General features: G+C 40.9%; 1 protein-coding gene and 1 long non-coding RNA gene across 6 annotated transcripts; one reads left to right on the top strand and one right to left on the bottom strand.

Annotated features, from left to right (window-relative positions):
- Nucleotides 1–161: 161 nt before the first annotated feature.
- On the bottom strand, nt 162–20,650 carry LOC117226694 (uncharacterized). Of its 4 annotated transcripts, none has more exons than XM_033481318.2 (3): nt 20,538–20,650; nt 3,854–4,037; nt 162–834 (listed from the first exon to the last, which is right to left on the bottom strand). In XM_033481318.2, the coding sequence occupies exons 1-3, from the start codon at nt 20,555–20,557 to the stop codon at nt 607–609; spliced, it is 432 nt and encodes a 143-aa protein (XP_033337209.1). In that variant the 5' UTR covers nt 20,558–20,650; the 3' UTR covers nt 162–606. The 4 variants fall into 4 exon arrangements, with proteins under 4 accessions (XP_033337209.1, XP_033337183.1, XP_033337189.1 ...); XM_033481292.2 differs by lacking the exon at nt 20,538–20,650 and adding an exon at nt 11,895–12,046; XM_033481298.2 differs by lacking the exon at nt 20,538–20,650 and adding an exon at nt 8,286–8,535.
- On the top strand, nt 6,916–20,547 carry LOC143258944 (uncharacterized). 2 transcript variants are annotated; one of them, XR_013032878.1, is made up of 3 exons: nt 6,916–7,008; nt 18,792–19,218; nt 19,282–20,547. It is a non-coding gene; the product is annotated as an uncharacterized LOC143258944 (long non-coding RNA). The 2 variants fall into 2 exon arrangements; XR_013032879.1 differs by having other exon boundaries at nt 6,951–7,008; nt 18,813–19,218.
- Nucleotides 20,651–25,656: the final 5,006 nt, after the last annotated feature.

Below are 25,656 nucleotides of genomic sequence, written 5' to 3' on the forward strand. Positions count from 1 at the left end.
TGTGTCATCTCGTTCGGCTCTTTAGAAAATTGGGTCGCGCATAACTCGACTACCATATGCCCCGCGCCGTGAACAATCCTTCCCCGTTAATATCGTGTTACAGCTGCTTCGTGTCGTCAAGAAACGGAGAAGGGGTTTTTTAAAGAACTTCGAAGACTCTGTTCATATTTACAGAAATATATTATCTTATCGCTTGATTATAAAAAAGCCATCTAGGTTGTAAACGTCTCGTGTAATATCACTCATTCGATCACGTGTATTGCACTCCACTTCAATAAATACTGTATTAAATAATAAGATTAGTGTAAACCGCATGTATAAATAATACAGTAACAAATATCACGACGCGACGATTTTCGATTTGTCTGTCCTCCGCGACAGATCCAATTGTTTAAATTAAATTTAACTTTGGTTCATGTCGCGGGCACTAGAACGTGCCCGGTTTTTGACTAGGTGGTAGGCATACTATTCGGTCAACATCTCTTCGTTTCTTCTGGAGATTAACTCGTCCAACTTCGCCAAATTTTTGATAATGTAGAAATGTAAACGCACGATTCTTGAGCGGAGAATCCTCGAACGAATCGGCGACATGTCCCGTTACTCCGTTCATGTGCTGTCTGTCATTTTCTCGTCCTCTTTGTCTTCCGGTTGCTCCTGCATCGTGAAGTCGTCGTCCTGAACGTCCTCGTCCGGCATGATCTGCAGATTCTCCACCCGATTCCGCGTCTCCAACGGATTCCCGATCTCGTTTCCATGTTCGTCGAGCTTCACCCATACGTACCTTCCGGGCAGCGGTTCTTCCTTCTCGAAATCGAAGTTCCACCTTTCCTTGGCCTGCACACAACGTAAATAACACGTTACGTATTAGCATAGTATCCCCGAAAACCCCGAAGCAATTCGTTAAATAAAAAATAACTAAACATGTCGGGATTGCATTTATTTTAAATTGCATCCCATTCGGGATGCACATTTAACCCATTCACTGCCAGGCAAATTTAAAGCGTTTTGTCCTGGACACCAAGTTTTTATTTAAAAAAAAACATGGAATTTTGCAAAATCTTTATTTATTATTTATTTCTATATTTAGTTGCAGATATGGTAATAAAATGGCATTTACAGTAATCTGAAACTGAAAAAACATTTGCTGGCATCACTGAATAAAATTGTTCTGCTGAGTGCCGTTTACGAGATATCTTGTAGTGTATTTTTTTTTAATTAGATTTTTCATGTACAAAGAAGATTTCTTTTCGTTTTGTTTGATTTTACAGTGATTGTCTTCTAATTTCATCTGGCGTTGATAACAATCTGCAGTAACAGTTTCACTCAGCTTCAATAACTCATACGAAATTACTCCTTTGAGATCACACCAAACACAAAAAAGATCGTTTTTCCGAAGCGTTGAGGTTTTGCGACCGATGTTGACGATTCACCAGGATTTACCCATGACTTCTGGTGTTTACGATTATCATATTGTATCTTCTTTTCATCACGAGAAAACGGAATATTGATTCGTAAAGAATACAGTGTCGGATATGCACTTTATCTATTTTCATTATTGACTCGAATGATCCGATTATTTTTTGAGATTATGCGTAGACTTCCGTCAAACAGAATACCGTTTCCAATATCAACCAGTCAACACTATATGACCACAATAGGGCAGGAAAATCACTTGGCATTATTGTCAATTTTCTAACCACGCGAGAAAAATTGGATTACTCATTTGTACACCTAAAAAATAATATGAAGTGTAGTGAAGTAAATGGATAAATATTATAGTAAATTATTATTATAAATTAAAAGTTTTTCTTTCAGATCATTATGTAAATGAATAATATCAATTTATTTCCTTATCCCAGAAAAATGGATCATGGGGTTGAAACAATATTTTTTAAAGAAGAAGTTTCTGCAAAAAAGGAGGAGTTCTCTGAATATGACAGCGATACTTTTTTAATAGGAAGAGATGAGTGGGAGGCGGAGTCGACATTTAAAAATGAAGATGATATAGCATCTTCTCTAGCAAGACGATTTCGAAGATTCCATTTGACTTCATCGAGTGAGCAGTGTCATCGTCCTTCGATGAGACATCAAACAAGCGTCACATATCAAGACGATGCCGATAAATTGACAACTGATAGAGGGGATCCGCCACAGTTTGAGTTTAGAGGAAATCCTGGTTTGATAATTCCAGATGATGTTAAATCGCCAGGGGATTTCTTCGATCTGTCTTTAAGAGAAGATTTTTTAAATAAGATTGTTCAAGAAACAAATCGTTATGCTGTTCAAAAAATAGAAAAGTCTCCATTATTACGATCCTTCCGACTACGAGACTGGAAGGATACCAACGCTGAAAGGAATTACGAGTTTCCTTTGGTTTGATTATGCACACCGGTACAGTCAGTTTACCATATATGGAACATTATTGGAAGAAAAATGAACTCTACAATTTTTCGACTTTTGGAGAAAGGGAATGCCTAGAAATCGTTTTCAGCTAATATTAAGATTTCTACATTTCGGCAATAATAAAGAGCAAATTGATGACCGATTATATAAGATTAATCCCATATCCCGACACTTCAACCTAACTATGAATCGCATTTATAAACCGGAGAGATAATCGTGTGTTGGTGAAGCAATGGTTCTTTGGCGATGTATGTATAAACAACAAACTGCGTAAGTACGGCATCAAACTTTATGAACTTTGCGAATCTGGAGGAATAGTGTCGAGTAATTTATGCGAGGAAATATGATAACATAAATGGACAAGATCATGCTTCAAATGTTGTTTTGGTTCTGATGGATGGTTTTCTGAAACGGGGTCATGAACTTTATATGGATAATTATTATAATTCAGTTGAACTCGTGATCTTACGAGTAAGTCAACATATGTATGCGGTACATTGAGATTTGATCGAAAGGATAATCCAAAAGATTTGGTTAAGAAGAAACTGAAACGAGCGGAATCTATATATAAATGGCTTAGGTCGGGATCCGTTATGATTAACAAATGGAAAGATAAGCCGATTATATCCAACATGCATACAGGTAAAATGGTTCAAGTAAAACATCAAAATGGAAAAATTTTTACTAAACCGGATATAGTCAGAGACTATATATATATTCTCGAAATGTCAGCTATCGATAGTGTTATTATATAAAATTTTCGTTCGTCCTTTCTAATAATTCCTAACTTAAATGGCTATAAAGTTATTCCGTGACCAATTGCAATCAATCTCAACTTCTAGCGCATACTGCGAGATATTTCATAGTCGGCAGTGAATGGGTTAATTTATCAGCAACTCGTGAATCCTAATCTTTGAATCACTCGACACATCGGATCAAAAATTAATTTCTTAATCTTCAAAAATGATTACTTTATCTATATGCGATTCTTTTAGTAAGCAACGAGACAATGTTCAAGGAGAAAGGAAAACAGAACTTCAAAAATGAATTTTTTACATTTTTCTACACGTCGTAAGTCATAGTTTGAGTCATTTGATATACTTCAATAAAAATCGGGTTCTTAATATAGAAAAATAATCGTATCATCATCCATGAATGACTCACGAAACAGGCAACGCGATAACGTGCAAAGGAAAAGGAGAACGCTAAACCGATTGCGTGCCCTTACTCAAGGTGGGTTACGTTAACACACTCGATGACGTAAAGGCTACAGCTGATTGCTACAAAATTACGTCAGTTTATGACATAAGATTCATTGGAGTTTAAAACATTTAGTTACAATCTCTATATGTTAAATTGTATGTTTTAGAATTTTATAATATAGACCTATTTTTAATTGGGATTTATAAGACAAGCAAACTAACGGACAGCGAAAGTGTTAACCACTCACGTTCTCCCGATTCTTTCGTGCCTCCTCGAAGAAGCAATTCACAAGATTGTCCTCGACACCAGAGTTTAGACTCGAATCTCCTTCATTTTCCTCTTCATCGTCCTGGAAAAGTCTCCTGCGCACGCTACGGAGTCTGCGACCCCCTTGCTCGTCCATGTTCGGATACTCCATGGTGAGTCGGGCCCTAATGAATTCAATTAATTGTCATTTCCAACCAAATTACTGTGGCAACAAAATTATTTCATGGGAGCGTTTTCTCTCGAGGGAGAGGCTAAAATTATACGGACTGGACTGCGGATCTTTGCGCAGTTTTGACTACCAAGTGGTTTCAAAAAATGCCAACATGCAGAGAACAGTTGTTTACTTGTAGAAATGTAGTTGCAGTTTCTTGAAATTTGTTCACAATAGCTTGTATTTAAATCCACGTTCTTAAAATTCTATGAAAGACTACACTTGATTCTGATACGAAAATATAGTGTTGCCAATAAGTAAAGAATCAAATTGACAAAGTATCATGTATTTCTAGGAAATACATTCAATGAAATTCAATCCGTTTGATTGTTACAATTTATTGTTTTAATCATGTCTCAGACTTCTACAATCTATGTATAAACTATTTAAAAAATAAATTTAAAAAATAAATTAAAAAAATAGAATATACATTATTTCCCTTCTGCAAAGACTATTAATATTTACTAGGTATACATTTGAGGATATAAAAAAGTATCGGTTTAAGTAATCGTCGAATAACAAAAGAATATGAATTTGTTGCTTAATTTTGGGTCAGCTAAACCTATTTTATGCACACGGATTATAATTTCACGTTCCCAAAATTCATCTATAAAAATCGCATATGACTACACTTTTTGAAAAAAATTGTCTACGAACTATTCTGTTTGTTGCACGTCTTCATTCCACGCATTTGGTTACATTTTCTCAGAACTTTTCCGCGAAGGTAGAAGATTACGTGAACATCCGCAGTCCAGCTACAACTGTTAATCACCAGCGAGCCACGCACGATTTAATATACACAGCGATTGGTTGTGGTTTGTAAACAATGCGATATGCATCGAGCGATGCACCGTCGCGCCGTTCTATGCACGTGTATTGGCAGAAGAACGAGACACAGCGACGGAAAGAGAGGCACATATAGCCGAGAGAAAGAGAGAGAGGGGAGTAGAGAAACCCGTAGCTCTCTCGACCAATGTGCCGTTCAACGGATGTATCGGAATGCATTTCACTTCCTGTATGAACGTACCACCGCATACCAGATAATAGTTATTATTCTACATATAGATGAGATGAACTTTCACGCGAGTCCTCGATTAACGATTCAGTGCCTGCCGTGCTTCTTATTATATGTATTAAGATGGTGCATATGAAACAACAGATTATTAAACGAATAGTAAAAACTTCATAAGCTATCTTGTAAGCTATTTACTTAATCAAAATATGACCCAATTGCTTCCATACGCTTTTCTCAACGAGTTTTATTCTATAAATGTTATTTTCAAAGAAGTTCTGGTCTTTTCATTGGATAAACTAGGCTATGGAGATTTTAATACTATCTTCGTTGGCGAAGTGTGTGTTTATTACGTAAAGAGAGTTGTAGAGTTGTAGTTGTGTGCGACAGATTGGGTGAGTAGTGTGGATGTTGTGAAATTTCATACTTTAATTCATTTAATTTTGAAACTATTTTTTGTGACGTATGCGGTCTAGCGATATCATGGAGTAATATTGGCAGAATTCATACTCATACGAAACTCAAAATAAATAAGAAAAATTCAGTACTTTGAAAATTTATTTTAGCAAAACATAAGGCTGGCAATACACAATAAGGCTGTAATAGAGGTTTTACCGTAAACAACGACGTAAAGTAAACAAGGAGACAAATGTTTACGCGTAATAAAAATCTGATATTTCATATGCACCAATCTAATACATAGAAAAAAATCTTGAGCTTCTCGACTTACAGCATTTTTCCCTGATTAATCGTTGAATAATGAGATCGATTCTATTTACTTCTCGATAATAAGAAATTTGTTATTCACGTTACGGCCTTCGAAAACTCCGAAAGCTCTTGCGCCAGCAAGGCCAGTTTATGTTTTCACCGTGCGAAAGCAGGCGACTCTAGGTTGCTTGGCTATGTTGCTCCTTTACCCGATCGGAAACTGGTTTTGTAACTGAACTTTCGCTTCTAGGACACGGACCTAACGTTGCTCCACCGTTGCGGAGTGATTACTACACGGTGCATACAGAAATTAATTGTTGCCGCGTTTGGCCTCGGCAGATTTGGTCTTTAAAGGGTCCTGGGGTCTAGCCAGTTTGCGGAATCACCGATTTTCGACGACGTTCGACGCGTTCGGGCGTGAAACCGGGGTCACAGGCGAATCCGAAAAGCAATTCCGAGCGTAATCAGGATGTGCAGACCCGAGCCACCTTGCGAAACAAAGAATCCGTGCAGAGGAGCGTGCACCTGCTCGAGCCCCACATCCGCCGTTTAAGGTTACACTCCCTTCTGATATCGTGTCATCGTTTTTCCAATCTGCTGCTCCGGCAATAACAACATCGGGGCAGTTACGACTGCGCTAAACATTTCCTCTCGAAATTCGTTACGCGCAAAAAGGAGCAGCTAACCTTTCCGCACACTTTTGAACAGGGCCTCGTTTCTCGGACGCTACGATCGCCGAGACGAGGACATTTTATTCACAAAAGTCAGGACTCACTCACATGTTCGGTGTAACTTTCATTTTTCCACTGGTTGGGAAGCTGATTCGTCGATTATCTCTTGTCACGATGCACAAACACCTGATTGTGAAACACTGGTCACTCCAATGTCATTCTGCAAAACGATCTTCCCTTCTGGTTCGGTAGGAACCGAGTCAACGCTGTCAGACAGCGAAAAGTTAGTGGCTCGAATAGCAACGCGATCGATAATCCCATCGTTTTCGTTGGGGGTGTGGACTACCACTAAGCCACGAGGGGCTACTCCAGTGCGCGCGCATATTGCAATGAGAGATGCTCTTTCATTGCGCATTCGCACGGATATCGATATTTCACGTGCCCGATGCGCCGGTCCCTCTGTTCGTACCTGTCTGTCACTGTGACTGCGATCATTCAACCGGAATCTGCATTTTTCATAGTTCGAAGATTGGGTAATTTGCAAAGATACTTGTACAATCGCATTTCGTCACTGGCGTTCGCAATCTCCGCTTGAATTTTGTGACAATATATTAACTTTGCAAAAATATTTCGTTCACGATGCAGTGTACAGTATATGCTACAACGTAGCTTCAGAATTTGATGTTTGAATGAATGTAAATGTACGTTCGGTGGCTCGATTTTAAATGCATCGAATTGGTCTGTAGTGATCGCAATGTGCGAATAAAATCGCGTCACACAGCTTAACGAAACAATAATAACAGTGGTGAACACGATTTCTGTTATAGAGAATATTTGCACCGATTTTTACATATTTTTTCTCGCCGAATTCGAATCAGGGATCTGTTTCTTTTTTATCACGTATAGTTTTTGTGTAATTCCGATTTGAATCACTGAAACTCGCTTTTTCAAATGATACAGTAATGTTTCAAATTTGTTGTCAAACATTTCAAAATGTTTAATATTTGTTGGCAAATAGAATGTTAATATGCTGGCTGTTTACTACTGGACACTCAAACGGAATATATTCCAAAAGCCAAATATTCCAGAAAATAATGTTTTATACCTTGTAAATATATAGGATTATAGTAATTATTGAATATTAAACTGCAAGCAACTAAAAAAACGGACTGTCTGTTTGAATTCAACGTAAGAAATATTATTAAGATCGCACATTAAACCTTGTGTGTGTAGACCAGTCTAATTAGATTTCACGAAAAGAACATGAAAAAAAATAAAACGAGGCTTTCAGGTATAAGCCGTGCGTGGTGGAAAAAAAAAACCTTCAGCTTATATCCGAAAGTCTAGACAGTAAGAACTGCATGACGCCGGGTCGTAAAGTCCTCAAATCTCTGATCAAAATGAAGCGAGTAAAGAAGAATGGAAATAGAAGGAACAGAGAATAAAATGTATGCACCTTACCTTCCCACGATCGACCCAGAAAAAAAGCACTTGTCTCGAATAAGACTATCTGATTACTAGCGGATTCATCCTTGTTTTTTGATTTTGAAAGCGCGTCGGTATCAGCGTCGCAGCAGATAAGTTTCAAAAGCGATCGATATCGTGAAAGTTGCTTGAAATTTGGGAGAGGAAATGATCTCGCCTGAAGTCTGAAAACTCGAGGGAATTGCAAGCTGATCGATGTCCGACCCAAAAACACGAGCTCCCACGTGCACCGGTTGCGTCGCGATAACAGCATCGGCTCGGATGCACGCGCCGCCTAGGTCAGGGAATCAAATTCGAAATGTCGTTGCGTAATGCGTACACTAACCTCGATTTTCGATGATCCTCTTTGTCCCGGTCGCTCTCGAGCATAATCTAATTTTAGATCGGATTCACCGTCGTGTACCGTCGGCCTTGAAACGATGCGATAACTGAAACCGAGCCGTGTCCACTCGAAAACGGACGAGCAAACGTAATAGTACGAATTGGCGAATAGAATCGCGACCGTCCGCGGAGTTGTAAACGGTGCAACGCCTAAACTGCGACTGGCTGCGAAAGGCGTCATAGTTACTTGCATCCCAGGTGCAGTAGACTAGCCTAGATTCGCTTTGCAGACTATTAGTCACGAGCAACAGTGTACAGAGCGGACGCATGCGCGGCCAATGATCATCCGACTGATTCATTTTTTCGTCGCGCATCCCGGAACCCGCGGTTATCATTGTCCGTGTTAACGATACTCAATCGCCCAAGGAAGCGTCCCATCCTCTCCCGGAAACCGATTCAGTTCAAGGAAGTCGCCGATCCCCTGAGGTCCACCCGTTGCGGTCTCGGTTTTGGTTCTGCCGCCACCAATTATCCCCACCGTTTCTTCTGGGAGCATCCCTACGACAATCGCTGTAACGCAAGAATTATTGTGTTCGCGTGACGGGCGCAGCATTGCACTCTATCCCTTTAATGACCTGGTAGCCTCAGAGCGAAGACTTCTTGACGATACGCTTGACTTCGAAGAGACTAATTGCGCCAAGATCTAATTGCAAAGGATTGCGCTTGGTCGAGAAGATTTTTCTTCACAATGCTGCGGAACAAAGTCCAGTTTTTTATATTTGAGACGATCTTCTAAAATTAGAGCAGAGGAAATAGAACTTTCCACCAGAGCCTCAGACGTTTTTGAAAGAGCAACAACTGACATATTATTCAGTCGAGCAACCTTCATAGAAATTCACTGCACCGACAATGCACTCGTATAATTGCATCGGTCGTGTCTGTATTTGACGCAAGAGTCCTTCAAACGAATCAATGTTCGAGTATCCTCGTGGACACCGAAGGGAAATACGATAATTTCATTGAATCAATATGGATCTGTTACCGAGGTATCGATAGATCGATTGATCGATGTCGTCATGGCAGCGTATCGAATCAACTTTCTGGAACGATAAACTGATCGATCGATACATATTTGCCGGGTAGAACGTATCGAGCGAATGGATCGGCTGATACCTGAGGAAACGTCGTTCCTTCGCGTCGTCGGGGAGAAAAACTGCAACGTTTCCGTGAGAGCGTGGCCGACATAATGGCGGGAAATAGAACGGCAGGGAATTCTCACATACGAATACGCGTATTCTCTGGAGGATTCTTCGAGGCTTGGAAAAAACCAGCAGCTGGGATTGCTCTTAGACGAGTTCCTCTCTACCTTCTCATTTTCTTTTCCTTCGGAGTTTATGTCCAGATTAGAGATAGAAATCATTGCTGCTATTGTGTATTGCAAAGGGCTTGGTTTTATTGCTTTTGATTGCAGCGAAGATGGAGCACTGCTCAATCGAGCAATCTTTGACTTTAGTTGATTTAATTCCTACAAGTTTGATTTCACTGGCGGCTGAGAAATGTCTACTTGGATTTTCCATATTTTCGGAATTTTGAGGGCTCGAAAGGTTCGTGAATTCCTTGTCCTCAATAGTGGAGAAGCTAAGGTACTGTTCCATAGGGCAATCTTCGTCCGTGAGTACTCTGAATCACGCGTTCCTTTATATTATTATCGTTAGACGGCTGTTCTTTATGCAAAATAAAAATTATTTTCAACAATTGCAACAAACGTGAGTCAAATAGGAATATTTTTCTTCCTTAAATAATCTCAGTGAGTTAAGAATAATAGAACAGTCCTTAAATTCATTTCATACTTTTATTGTTTTAAATGTCGCCAGACCATTTTTATTATAAATCCATAAAATCCGCAGTCAAATCACTTATATTTGATTATCAGCATCAAAGGATTATTTATCTTTTTTAGTTTGGTTTAAATTCCTTTGGAGGGGCATGATTCCGTTGTTTTTGACTTCTACTAAACCAGAGCACTGCTGCACAGTGCACTGCTTACGGCTCCCTTAGATCTTTCAAGCTTGATAGTATCAACGACAGAAGAATATTTATCTTGTCTTTCGTATAAATTGCTCTCGGTGGTGTGGCTTATTGCTCTTAGTTGCATCGGAACCAGTCCAATGCTTTACAGGGCAATTCTTGCCCATGCCCGTCTACGACCTCTTTCACGCATCGTTCCACAGCGTAACTTCCGCGGAAACGAACCAACCAAATCGCGCATAATTCTCGATTTGTCGAGAATTCTACCTCGAAGATCTCCACGCACAATCAACGCTACAATCTCCAAGAGGCCTCGGGCAGCTAGTTCGCGGCCGATCGCATCGATCACTCAGGTTTCCTCGACGACAGCTGATATTCGAAATTTGTCGGTCGACCCCTACTCTCCGGTTTCGATGTTCTTCGACAGAGAAAAAACGTTTGAAAGGGTGGGCACATGCTGTACCGCTTTTTCTGCGTTTCCGGAATTTATATGGTCCCTGTAGCTGATCGACTGATGCTTCTCTTCGTGAATTTTTTAGCGCGTTTGGTAACCTGTCTGCTAATCTTCATGGTGATTTATTCAAAAGTAATAAAGTTGCAGACTGTTGATGCACCAATTAATTAATGGATTTAATGCGTGGACCTTTAACGCGTTGATTGCCACACCGCAGCTAATAAAAGCCGTGCAAAAACAGAACAATTTATTTCATGTCATGAGAATCGAGGAGACAAGATTTATTACATCAGTTATTTCTGTAAACCTCTTGCGTCTTATAGATTCTAACAAACTTTCATTTTTTCGTTAGACCGTAGTAAAATATGTGCTTCTAGCGTGATGAAAAAATTGTCACCCACGTATAGCCGACGTGGCAGTAAAAGTGTTAAATTTGTTAAAATCCTTAGCGGGAATTTAGTCTGCCTTCGTACGAAAAATTTTATTTTATACACGCAGTGTAATGATTAGACTGCGGATTTTATGTATTCATAATAAACGTGAGTGGATCGAATGTCAATTAGCAAAAACATTTGAACACCTTGAAAATATCATTGCATTACTGTTCACCGATTAAAAATCATTAAGAATAGAAATAAATGTCCATGTAGTTATTTTGCATAAAGATCCGCAGTCTAGTAATGATTGAATGAACTGTAAACAATTTAATTATCCTTTTGGAAGGTGCCTCAAGGCAGTGAAATAATAAGAACGCGTCTGGTTGCTACCTAGTTGTAATTATTCCGCTCGTATCACTCGCCAAGTTGGCATCTGTCACGAAGAATTTCTCTTGCTGTCGTAAGATTAATTCACAGTTCCACGCAGTGTCTATCATTCGCATTCCCCTTTCCACGATTTTGATTTCTATGAACTGCCCCTGGTCGCTCCACTATCCCGTAGATCGATCGGAGTTGAAAAGATCACCGGGTAGGAGAGGAGCATTTGGAAAGCATCCAGGTTGAAGTTCGCAGACAGTAAGCAAAGTTCGTAGCGTACGAGCTCGAACGTTTAGTGTGTGTGACCGGCATGAACGTGTCAGTCGACGAGCTCGCCTGATTAATATTAACGCTAGAGCACCGAACCGTTACTAACCAAAAGGAACCGCGACCGTAATCCTGCGATGTTACTTTTACCACCGGGACTTCTGTTCGAATCGATGCCAAACGGTGCAGAGGATCGAACGATTTCCTTTCGACGACGCTTGTCCCGGTGCACACGAGCACACACATAGCTGCACCACTATCGACTCAAGGCATTCGCCGTTTCGAAACTGGATTTCGCAGAGCGACGGGAAAGCCAACGGGGCTGCCCGATATCGAGCAATTGCTATTACCTTGAACACGTCCTTGCCTCGGTTCGTTATCGCAGTCATGAAACTTGCATAGCTTTCTTAGCACCGTTCGTCGCCGTATCGCATATTTATCGTCGATCGAATCGAGACGCGGTAGATATCGGATCCGGGTATTGTTGTAACAGTTCCGAAGAAAATTGATACGACGCCCGTCGAGGTTCCGCAGCCACTTGATCAAACACCGAATCGAAAATCGCTTATCGATCGTTGGATGCGCACTGCAAATTTACTCGGTATTATTCCGAGGTTAATCGGTTCTCGTTGATTACAATAATTAAATATTGATTAGCCTTGAAACACCTGTGTGAATTATTTCCGTCAGAGATATTGGACAGTCTAAGACATTGAAAATTCTCTTGAAAATGATCGAAGTACGTTTGTCGAAATTATTAGTGTTATTTAAACGATTTCTCGGTACTTTGAATATTTATGAATCAAATATATGCGAACTTTATGCATAAATACATAAAAATTCACAGTCCTAGAAAAGTGTACACTGCTTTTTCAAATTTACTTTAAAATGTAAAGTTAAATACATGTGCTAGGATATACTACTACGGCCGTTGTTTTAATAGAGGCAATTATTAGTTATTAATAAACAATTGCAATTATTAATGCAGCTCCTTTTCTTGCGACTGATGCATAAACATTTTATTTTGCAAGAAGATCCGCAAGCTAATCATGACTCATACTTATAATTAGACTGCAGAAGTTTATATAAAATCATAATTTTCTCAATCAATTCCAAGGAAAAGAAATTGAATAAAAATGTATTTCTTCTTTTGTTGATTTCGGTAAATTGAGAAGAACGTAAGAATATTCTGAAATCTTACCAAAATTGCTTTAATTGCTTCATATTTTACCTATTCATTTACACATAAATAACAGAGCAAGAGAAATGGGCATGTGAGACTGAGTGCATTTGAATAAGCCTGCTTGTAATAACATATTAATAGCCACTAGCAATTGTAAAATCAAAAATCTGGGATAGAAAAGTTTCATCCCAGGCAGTTTTACCGTTAAAATAAGATTGTAGGAGTTCGCGACACCTCGACAGGGGCCCAAAGAAATTCGTCAGGTTGTCTCTGCTTCCGTTTTCCGATGGCCCTTTGCGACTGGTCAGCGGCTCGGGGCCCGCGGCGGTCCCTATGAATGGAATGCATATTCATTCACGGTACCGTCGCGCATGCACGTGTTTGCCGCCGCGAATCCCGACATATGCTAAAATCTTTCGTGCCAACTGTCGTTTCCTGCATGAATCCACGGACCTTGAAATATATTCCCGCGAAAAGGAATCACCTACGGTCACGGTCCGTCCTACGAGGAAGCGCGTCGAAGAAAGTGGTTCCTGAATTATACATACATATGTATGCACGTAGGAAACCCGATCCCGATTTGTTTCTATATCTGAGAGGGTATTCGCCGAGTAACGTTCTTCTCTGCGAACGTTGCAGCACGGAAAGCTTAATTTCAACGATCATACGATCTTGCTTCAGTTTGGCACTCCAATCGATCGAAATACGTTCGTCCATTTCTCCGGACAGTCACATCCGCGTTAAGGTAACGTGTACTGCCCAGTAAACAGACAAATTTATATTATTTATATATTATAGATAATTATACAAAATCTGGGTTTTTAATCGATATTATTTTTATTTTATTTTATAGAAAAAAACTTCTTCTTTGTTACGCTAAGAGATTTTGATATGGTCTCGGATTGGCATGAGTTAATTTTTCGGTTATTTATTAAGCATCTAATCTAATCTTCACTGCTCAACGCACACGTCGTTTTTATTTAAAAGAAGCCTGGTTCCACATCAAAAGGTATATAATATATAATTTGGTTGTTAAATGACAATGTTTCCGTAGCTAAGTGTGTAAGAAATACAAGAGAAAGTTATAAAATCTGGAAAATAACTGTTCATTTATTGGCATTAATTTTTAATCTCAATTCAGTGGATGTACAGACCAGGATACAACCTCTCAAGATTGACGTAACCTAAAAAACAACTAATAACTTAATATTTACATATAATTGATAGATATATAATTCATTTTACTTTTATATTAAAATTTGTTAACATCAAAGATGGTATCTCTATTTTTCCTTATTCTGTCCGTCTATCGGTGAGAAGTCGTCTATTTATTGGCTATATCGTTCATCTTCTCGACACACAACATACTTATAGAACTTTTTATATATTCTGTATCGTTAATCTAATTTTCTTTCTTAATATTTAATGTGTTTCATTCCTTATACATTCTAACTGCAAAACACTCTTTTTTCGTGGCAGAAACCACTTGTATTAACGAAACATTGCAACGACATTATTAAATCACGTAACCATCCGTCTACAGGGCAGTTTACCCTACAACAAATATCCAAGACCCCTGAACTGTCCCAACGTATCCCGTTCTCAGCGTAGAAGGGAATAAATACGTTAATTTCAACGATCACGCGAGATCTCGCTTCAGCTTGGTGTCCTAATCGATCGGAACACGTTTGCTCATTTTCTCGGTCATTTGCGCGAGGTAGAAATATCCAGGACCCCTACAATTTAGGGCCTAAATTGTCCCACTGTATCCTGTCCTCCGCGTAGAAGGGAAATAAATACGGACCCCTTGCATTAGGGCCCAGACGTGGTCGCACCCTTGAAATCACTCCCTTCTGCAAACGTGTGCTGTACGAGCAACCTCTGCGATCGTTACCAAGAGATCTGCCATTTCGGAATGCTCCCTGTTTCGAATGTGTTTCCAACAGCGGAAAAAGCTCATATGCGGAAAGCCGTGTGTCTCACGTGCGGCCGATCTGTCTCCGCTACGGAGACATTTATAGAAACCGTGCCGCAAAGACTGCGGGCAAGAAAGTCTCAAAGAAGACGCTGCGAACAGAAAAAACCGGATCGAAGTAAATCCAGTACTTTTGAGTCCTTATGGTGGATCTGAGATTCATTGGACAACATTCGGAATTTATAGAAGTTTGATGAAGTTCCACTTGTTTCACTCTTGCAAAGTATAATATTTCATTATTCGCGGATAAATATCCTTCTGAACCATTATTTGCGAAGAATTGTTTTTGTTTTTGTTTTCTTTTTTAGTTTCGTCACCATTTTTGGGACAATATCTATAGGATCGCTTATGGCTGAAGATCAACTTTATTTTTCTTTCTTGTTTAGTTAAAATGAATTTGATCTATGATCTGTAGTTCGCGAATAACTGTTTCGTCTGTACGAAGATATACAAGTTTTCCTTTGAATTATTTTCCATGAGGAATCACTCTTTCCATTGCGTTCTACCACCATTTTCGAAACAACCTGTAGAGCTAATTGCTAGATTGCACTATCTCCGAGTGAAATAAAAACGTTGATACATAAGCGGTGAGATTGGCGGCATACGTGGTACGTGGAACAAACACAATTATCCTGCGGTGAACGCGTGCGATACATAGGTATACGCATCGGTTATACTCGTTGCCGGTGGAATTCAAAATTAATTAAGTCGATTACGATCGTTGACGCCGCCTCGGCTACGCTGGAATCCTGGCGCGCTCGTACCCACGTGTGCGCGATCCACTATGATGATTTCTCGTTGTTATTATACTCGGAATGCGGGGTTGCCGCGGCCGGTTAACGAACTCCCCTAACAATTCTTGTTTACGGAACACACGGTGCCGATTTTCCCATGAGTTTTCAACGCGGTTGCGAAAACTCTTCCGCTAACGAGCCGACGCCCGAGACGCGGCGGTGATAATTGGCCTCACCGATCGGAGCCGGCCGATAGACCCGAAGCCGGTCATTTACAAAAATAACGAGCTTACCATTAATTGCCCCGGCTATTATTCGATAACGCTCGCTGTCCGTTCGCTCGCGTTTCGAACCCGATTAACGTTCGTGCTGCTGATTCGCTTAGCGTAACAGGTGCGAGCAAAGCGATTTACCCTTTCCCATGACGATCTTCGCCGGTCGATTACTGTTTACTGTAGCGGTTTAATTGAATCGTGAGCTACTCGATAAAATCTGCTACTCGATAAAAGCTACTCGATACCTCGGCAATGAAGCAATACGTTGTTGATATTAGCCACATCTTTTAGAAATAACTAGAAGAGGGGAAGAGAGAGAGAGAGAGAGAGAGAGAGAGAGAGAGGAGAAAGAGGAGAGGTCGTCATACAATTTTTAATTATTACTGGGAAAACATGTGATCGGGTAACCCGGCTGCGTTTATTTCCATTTCTTCACCACTGCTGTCTCGGTTTTAACATCGTACTATACTTAATTAGGTTATAGTGGAAGATAAAGACTTTCTTATTCAGCAAGTAATACGCACATAAATTGCATGACATTAACATATCAAAGTTAGTTTGATATTTTACATTTTGTAGGAGCTGTAAGAAAATTGTGACTAGGGTAGTGAAAACGGTTACTGTGGTATCGCCAACTGCTGTGCCTCCGGTTTGTTTTCGGGCATAACTAATTTTATATTTATTTTTTTACATATTACACTTTTGTATCGAAAAATAAACAAAATAAAATAATGAAAAGATTAACCAAATAAAATAAAATAAACCACTATCGTAATGTGCCTATCTGTTGCTGTTACTGTTTCAACTGCACAGTTCAATCAATGGAGTATCATAACAGGGTTAAAGAATTTTCCGAAAGAGAAGCTAGGCCAGAAAGAAATTGTCTGTGTGCATTCGATACGTTCGTCTCTGAAATTAGTTCAGTCACGATTCAGATTTTCCCGCTTCGACTATAAATTTTGGTGGAACGAAGGAACCAGCGAAGGCTCGCCTTGAACTGGGTTAAACCACCCACACCTCGTCGCGAATCTCTACAGGTTTTCCCGTCGATTCCGAGAATAGATACACGTAGGTCGCGGACACAGCTGCGGATTTCTATCTAGCATTTATATCTTGTTCCGCGTACAACGTTGGTCGGTTTGCGTTAGGTCAGTGACGCTGCCTCTGCCCACGTATCGGTCGCGTACGACACTCTCAGCATCGTTTCTTTCGTTTGAAAAATACCGATACTCGAGGGAGAGAAAGAGAGAGAGTGAGGGGGCCATGCTGGTCGCGTGGTTTCGATGGATTTTACGACCACGTCGGAGACGCGCGAATGTATTCTCGAACTTTTTCCCCGGACGCCCTCGGATTCGCAAATATTTATTTCCGAGTTGCCTGTCGACCGACGACCGCTTCTTCCGTCGTTATTTTTTATTCTGTCGCGCGGTCTGAATCCGTTCTCCACTTTGTTACTCTAACCGAGATTATGGCCACGCAGGAATTTCGGCGAAAACGACGCCATAAGTACGATAGAACATTGACAGATGCTCAAAATGGGGCTGAACGAATGTGCAAGCATCGAGATTTGTGTAACGTGAAGTACGGTGCAATCTCGGTAATTGCACGAAAATTTACTTTCAGTAAATCAAGGTGCAGGCAGGATAATACGATGCCATAAAGACTGTAGACTGCAGATCTTCATGCAAGATAAAATGTAATCGCATTGATTCAAAAACGGTGGAGATACTGAAGTTTCTTTCTTTAACCCGCAACTGGTATGATGGGGCACCCTAACATCGTATGTTTATTTTATAGTAAAAGTTTCATTTTCCATGTTTTTATTATTTTAGTCACAAGCTAAGAGTAAGATGCAAAACATCCTTTTGTATTTTTTATTTGAGGTATCATATATAATAATATATTGTATATCTCAATAATCGACCAAAATAGAATATCGATGGAAATAGACGTCAGTGGAACCAGAATGACAATGAAGAGATAGTATCACTTGTTGATTAGATTGACCAAGTATCGTTTTACTCTACACTTCGAGTTCTGCATCCACTGATTCATCATTCTATTCATCCCCATGCGCATTACCCCAACACGCATTGAAATATTGAGTCTGCCACAACGCAGCGTCCCAAGCTTTATAGTAAAACTTAAAATCTTTTTATCTTCTTTGAAACGTAGCAAAACCCAAAACAGTGTGAACGAAGTCTCGTTTCAAATGCTTACAAAACAGTTGACAAGAACCTGTAATTGCATAAAGATGCAAAATCTTTCACACTCTTGGTCCTCCACGATCTGGAATTCGATCCTTCAGCGAAAAATTTACATGGTCAGCACATAGGAAGATGAAATCACGTTCCGCGCAAATCGTTTCCGACCTAACAGACCATTATTAACACTTTATCGTCCGGTCGTGGTTGAGGCTGCCACTCAGTAAGGACTGGCTTAGTCGCGCGCGCATTTGCTCCCAGTACCGGCTAAATTTTCGCTATTCATTGTGTTGTGCTTATTCCTTTAAAAATAATAATAAATAATAATAATTATTATAATTATAATTCATAAGGATATGGGGAGGTCAGCATACAGGAGGTCAGCTACTAACAAAACAGTAAAGAAGCGAAAACCGTCGATAGCTAAAAGTCGATTAATAGGCTATCGGTCGATAAGCATTGGCAATCGAAAAGCCGATTGATAGGCTAGCGATCGATAAACATTGGCAATCGAAAAGCCGATAAATAGGCTAGCGGTCGATAAAGTGTTAAGGGATGTGAATTTTCTCGAGTTTCTTGCGCGGAAAGTGGTATCTCGTCAGCGGCCGGGAAACTCGATACGCAAGCTCGTCTAGTCCTCGTCCGCATTGTTTCAGGGACAGTGACAAAGCCCACTGGATACTGTTTTCACGACGATCGGTGGAATAAAGGGAAAGGTGTCTCCGGTCGCTGTGGGTGCATTCAACCTGCCCGGAATTTAAAACCCTCGCACAATAACCTCCTGTTTCGTACGCGGAGAAATCCAAGACCGGCCCGGTGAACCCGAGCAGCGCAGGAAAGGCCAGACCCGACGATGTAACGTTACACTGTTAAATCCCGTATGTAACGCTAGTCCCAGTACGCTCTCTCCGGCAACGACCACGGCGACGACGCGGCGGTGAGTTACCGGACGCAGGAACGACCGCAGCACACCATAGGGACCCCATGATGCACGGGGGATGATGCGTCTTATCGCGAACGAGAACCAGACGCCGAGTTTATACTGGCTCTCGTTTCGAAAAGGTATGTGCATACGCAAGCTCCTCGATCCCAATTAACGCCATCGATACGTTTATTCTTCTTAAGATCCACGATTCGAGGAATTATTTGAAGAGTCAACGATTCAGAGCCAGCAATTAGTAGCGACTACTTTGAATCTCTTGGGGAGTTGTGACAGCAATTTTATTGAATTAGCTCGCACATTGGATCGTAAAAACCAGTGGTGTCTCTGATTGGAATGGATGGATGGCAACTGTGTGTGACTGATGGTTTTGAAATGTTAATGGAAGGAAGATTCCTGACTGCCGGATTTTTGAGGTTGTTTTTTTTGTAATCATTCTAGAAAAATGTCTCTTTAGGAGCAAAAGGATGTTCAGGTATGCTATACTTGTGCTATACTCGTGGAACTTAAATCACAACGCGTGGTAAATTAATTGCGCTAATAGTACTGTGAATATACTTAGTATTGCAAATATATAATAATTAGTATTATAAATATACGTACTTCTTCTCAAGATACGTAGTCACACCAAGCCAGAAGTATATTATTTATAATTCATTGATATCATTAATGACATAGCAACTGGTCGTCTATCTCAAGAAAATGTAGTGGTTCAACCAAGGCAATTTTTTCCAAAACTAATTTCCTCTATTATTTCTATTTGATAAGTTTGATCGGAGATTTCTGAAGCTAGTAGAGCTAACGAAGTTTATTACAGCTAAAAAAAACCCATGTACTTCCTTCTCTCCAAACAAAGTGTTCATCTTTTGGTTTTTCTAAATTCTCCAGGAACGCGCGCATAGTCTCATGTACATTAATTAAACTTCGGGTTTTATGGATATATGTATAGAATGGATATATAGAATAAGCATGTACCACAGAAAACAGTGGAAGCATTAGAAAAAATGTGGGAACATGCTCATATTATTTCTAAGTACATAATTAAAATAATTAATTGACGCAGAAACTGTTCATTTTGTATAAAGATTAGCTACTTAGACACTAGATTAGCGTCTGAAACAAAGCATGTACCACTTTCTAAAAACGCTTGCCCGAAGATACAATTCGAGCCTATCTCGTAAAACCACCCTCAGGTACTAAAACTTCGGGTTAAGCTGTCCTTCCAAGAAGAACAGTAAATAGATTGGATGAAATTGCACAACAGGGACAATGGCGATCTGTGCGAATCGCTCCAAGGAGAAACTCTCTCACTCGTGATGAACGAGTCAGTCTTCGCCGCTCGTGCCGGGAGGGGCTAAAAGCTCGGCAGCGATAAGGACAGGCGAGGAATGGGGTCTCGTTCTACTTAGGCTCGTTTAGCGTTACCGTTATCGTCTCTCACCTGTGCCTCGCAGCCAGCATGTCGACGGATCACCTCAGCGTTCCTTTGTTCGCTGGATTCGCGAATATTCGGCACTCGGCACCGATCCGCACGGCTCCGCCACGCAAACTGAAGCTTTCGCGAAACGCCGCGATGCCGCCGCCGCAGACGCGGCTTCCACGGTTTTTCGAGGCTCTTGTGCATCGAACTGCATTCCACTCGCTTAATCATCCACGTGCGTCTATTTATAAATGAATGAGCCTGTACGTGGCCCTGTATTCCTCAAGCTCGCGCGTGCTCCGCCGATTTACACATATGGTATCCATATACACGTACTCGTTTCAGAGGAAGTCTATTTCCGGAAAAAAGGGAGTATGTCGATGCGACTGCATGTAGAGTGGAGGATGCAGCTTCTTCCGCTGCGCCAGTGACATCGGCGAGTCTGTGGGGAGACTGCTCCGGTTTGTTTGGAAACACGCAAGAGCAACGGGTTCTCAATGTGTCTTGAAAACTATAGGCGATAAAGGAACGGACGATACTGAGAAAATAATTTTGCTGATGGTCACCTATTGTACGTTCTAGAATTTAGATTAAAGAAAATTTAATGATTTTTCTATGCCTCGGCAGAAACTAATAAAAGGCCCCATGAAATTTTAAAAAATTTATGATTAGACCGCCGATTTTGTGCATTCGTGACTAACGTGAATAGGTGTGTTCGAAGAACATCGATATATTATTTTGAATTTATTGAAATATTAAAGGAAGAATGTGTCTTTGCTTTACAACAAGATCCATATTCTGTCTATACCTGTGGCAATTTTAACTTTACTGCTTAGTTCCACGGACAATGTAAAAACTTTACCTCACTTTAAAGAAAAAGGATTGATGTATTTCAAAATTGACGGTATTCGCCAAGGTATGTAATGTAGCAACCATAAATTTAAATGGAAAATGTGTGTGAGAATGCAATAGAGAATTTTTTACGGATATTATTTCAACACTTCGAAATGTGAACCATAAGTGACCAACATGAAAAAGCTTTTCGGAACTATGTTAGTTTCAGTTGCGAAATCAGTCGTAGAGAGAAAAAGATGCTCCATCCATCCCGTTACAATAAAACAGAAACAACGACTGTGTCTTTTAATTGAAATTTCGGGAGGTACAGACCAGAACCGTTTAGCGCATCGAGCTCATAATGCGTATCGCGTGCTAAGAGCTCGGTAGGGTACATTAGCAGGGGCCGTACAAGGAGAACTCACCGTTTCGCGATAAATTTAAAACGACCGGATCTCGCGGCGATCGGGTCGTTCCGCTACCACTTATCTGAGAGTGGATGCACTTTCGTTCGAGCAATCGTAAGATGAACGGAGAAGTGCTGCATGGTTCCGCGTGGTTTAATGGACTCCGCGTCGCGGACAGACTTGGCAATCTTAAGTATTAATCGGTCTGCAACACCACTTTCTAGGCGCCCCTTATAAAAGTCGCGTTATAAAATTCCTGCATGCAGTACAATACTTGCTCGAACTTGAGACAAGTCTGATATTCGGGTACACTTGGTCTTGATACAGATGGCATTCGCTTCTGATACGGATGATACTCGCTTCTGACGATGCGATCGCAATTTTATTCGCTGGCGCACGCGATGCCTACAGACCTCTATTTGTCGGGTCAAGTACGTTTGCCAGAGCAGTTTGCGAAGCAGTTTCGTGTCTTATATATGACCCAGACTGTGTATTACGCTTATGTAACTAATTTTATTATCACTTTGTTGGAGTAAAATTTATTAACGTTGCTCATTTTTAATTAACAACTTTTTACCTTTTTTGGTATTTTTATATTAATTACTATATCCCTTTATACAATAGGCGTAAAAACATTGTGTTGTAGTGCAATTTCCAACGATACGTTCGTATTTTTTAACTGTGGTCTACCTATGTGAACCAAACTTCATTAGTGTACGCTTTTATGAACACCGTAAGGAGAAACAATTCATTCACATAATTAGACTGAAGAGCTCTATGCAAATTCTCATTTTCATAGACATTTTCGTAGACAACTGAAAATTCCTTATTTTAAATATGAAATAAAGATGCTACTATTTTTAATTGTTTTTCTGTATTCTTCGAATCTGTATCATACCTGAAATGTACAATTCTTCGTAGAAGTATTATATAACAGTGAATCAATTTTTTATCTTAAAAAGATAAAAAGACGAAATCAACCAGTTGATTTGTACAGTTCGCATGCAAATTACAACAGCATGAGAATCAAAAATCGTATACTAAATTCTCTGGTTTGATTTGAAAATTGAAAATGATAATGGTCTGAAAATTGATGGTGGTCGGATCATCAACGAACATTTTTCATCTTCGCTTCGAATTTCAAACTTGATTAAAACACTACATCTTTACTTTTCTCTATACTTCCTAGTAAAAAATTATCTTCTAAAATGAAGGCAACCTAAGGAAGCGAAAATAGAGGTTCCACTCTTCAAGATGACATGACTTTTATAGGTAGCTCTCCAATTTTCTTTCAAAAAGTTACGTTCAAGTGAGAATATCGCCAATTTTGAACTCAACAAGTACAGATTTATTAGCGATCCATTGATTTTGGGCGGCATTAACCCTCGAACTATTGAAGCACGGTCTTCTGTGCTGGTGTCATTTCTAATTCATACCGATATTCTATTAGTACATATTTGCGGTCCTCCACATTCTTGCTCGCCATGACTCTGGCACAGTAGACAGAGAATTAAAAAGTATGCTATGCAAATGCGGTGTGGACATGCAATGGAGACCTTGGAGACTTCACTGTTCCATCCTTCGAGATGAGCTCTCTTATGACAGGTTTCCAAGCGATAATTTTGAACGCAAGATGCGCCGATCTTTTAGCGATCCTTTGATCCCGATCATCATTGCAGGGCGGTTTGTTGTGCAAATACGATGTGGACGTGGAATGAAGACCTCTGGAGGCCGCGAGCACTCGAGACCCCGCTGCTCGGAGGGAAGAGGGCCCTTAGGCGCCCGGCAACGGCTTCCAAGTCAGCTCCCGGAGGCGGTGGTACGGAACGAGCGAAACAGAAACGGACACTCTGTTTTTCGCTCTTTATATTCAGACTGGAAGTGATTTCACGGTTCGCAGGACCTCTCTCCGGCCCTCCAGACAGGATCTAGGCGAGGCATCCTGCCAGCGATCCTCCCCCCACGCGGGCCCCTTGCCTCCTGGCGAGGCGTCAACCGCGGCAACGTGTCTATTCCTTTCGGTTGCTCCCTTGTTTCGCCTTCCACTGTCTTTCCCGGGCTGCTTGCACGCATTGCGAACAGGATACGGTTAACCCAGATCGTACCGTCTCGCAGGATCGCTTCCACGCCATGAGAACCAGCGGATTTCGAAGTCTCTGCGGTTGCCGATCGAATTCTCACACTGGGGCTCTCTGCGTAAGAGGGGCGGGAGCAGAGATGATGAGGAGCCATCATGGTTCCGTCGGTGGACATAACCCTTGGTTCAATACTACCGGTCAGTTTTTGCGGTGAGGTCTTGGTCCACTGACCAGAGGAACCGAAGGAGAAACAGTCAGCCCGTGGGACATCTGCTCCCGGACCAGCACGCTTTGCAAACCTACTCGCGCCTCTAGCAGACTATAACTCATCACCAGAGAATCGAAGCTTCGTGGGCGGGGGAAAGCGGCCCCGGGTGAAATTTCATCGGGACCATTTCGCTCTGCTCCCACTCCTCGTTCACTCTTCCTCATCTTGCGTCATTGGCCCCCTATCGTTCTTTCTTACCTCTCTTTTTTCTGTCTTCATCGACGGCTGTGTTTATCTCGAGCACAAATTTTTAAAACGTTCAATATTAGCCCTTGAAGCCTTTCTTGTAAACCAGGTGTACAATGTGAACTCGCGGGAGTCATCAGTTGTGACTAGACTGCGGATCATGATGCTAATTCTTGGACAGAGCTTTGGATGTGCCGAATGTTTGGTTCGTCTTTAGTTCTTATGGTCTGGTGTAGCTAGATTTTATTCGTGCTTATTTAGTACAGGTTTAATTCGTCTCAGGTTGACCTTATTACCAGGTTTGATAACTGAAGAACTTGGAAGAAGGGAGTAGAAATAAGTTCTTTGCCTTCAATAGAATGATTGTCCGATTCTTTTATGATTTTAGAACGTTACTATAGCAATCAACAGAACACTGTTCATCAATGAAAGTACCCTTGTGAACTTAGAAAATAAAGCAAAGAGCCGTTTCATAGTACAGGTAAACGTCAAACGTCATTTTGTATAGAAATGCAGCCAAATGATCAGAGACTTTTCTAGGGATTGTGAAGTTCTCATGCCAATTGTTCATTCATTTGTCCGAGCTGCTTGATAAATAGTTTTAGAGGGATCTACAACGACGACTGATGATAAATTTCATGAAATTACTATTCGACCGGAGGATCTATTCTTCTCGCAATCTATCGCAGTGGTCGCAGCATCTGGCTCGTTTGCTTTGCAGATTTACGGTACCAACGCGTCTTCGACACGCATTCCGATCGTTTTCATCGACGAGTTCTTCTTCGCCTTTTTCCCGAGCGCAATTTCAACTTCCCCTCGAGCTACGACACGTGCACCTTCCCGCGTCCATATCCGGCCCAGTCGATCGGCAGTTCGTGTCCCTTAAAAAGAGCTAATTTTAGGTCCGGTTGCGACACACGAGGGTTGCATGGATTTGTGAACGAGAGGAGGACAAGCGTCCTCGCATGCTGCCTCGGAGACGCCACAAACGGTTCCGTTGCTCTTCACACGACTCCGAAGAATGGTGATTTTAACCCCTTTCCGATCGTTTCCTGGCTGGCCCATTGAAACCATCCCGAAACAGCGAGGTTGCACGTTGAGTCAAGGATCCGGAAAAAGTGGTCCGATCCTGCTATCGTATTCTTTTTTGGGCAGCTGAGAATCATATCCATGACGCTACCCTTAGCAACGAACGCAGAGATCTTTTCTTATCATGGCAAGAATACTTATATTCTATACGAGATACCGTTTGCAAAATCACATGATGGACTTCGCAGAAGTGCAACTTTAGAACTATCGGCAAAAGGGATTTGTATGCTAGATCGATGTTTTCAGGATCTTTATGTAGTTATGGTATCTGCACTTTT

Source organism: Megalopta genalis, chromosome 3, assembly GCF_051020955.1.
Source record: "Megalopta genalis isolate 19385.01 chromosome 3, iyMegGena1_principal, whole genome shotgun sequence".
In the NCBI taxonomy this organism is placed as follows: Eukaryota; Metazoa; Arthropoda; class Insecta; order Hymenoptera; family Halictidae; genus Megalopta; species Megalopta genalis.

Coding starts and splice junctions, on each gene's coding strand:
- LOC117226694 (XM_033481292.2), bottom strand. CDS start 12,031: ATGTGTGTGCTCGTGTGCACCGGGACAAGCGTCGTCGAAAGGAAATCG. Junction 4,038..11,894: donor TACGGTCGCGGTTCCTTTTG/GTTAGTAACGGT, acceptor TGAATTCATTAG/GGCCCGACTCACCATGGAGT. Junction 835..3,853: donor CACGAAAGAATCGGGAGAAC/GTGAGTGGTTAA, acceptor CGTTGTGTGCAG/GCCAAGGAAAGGTGGAACTT.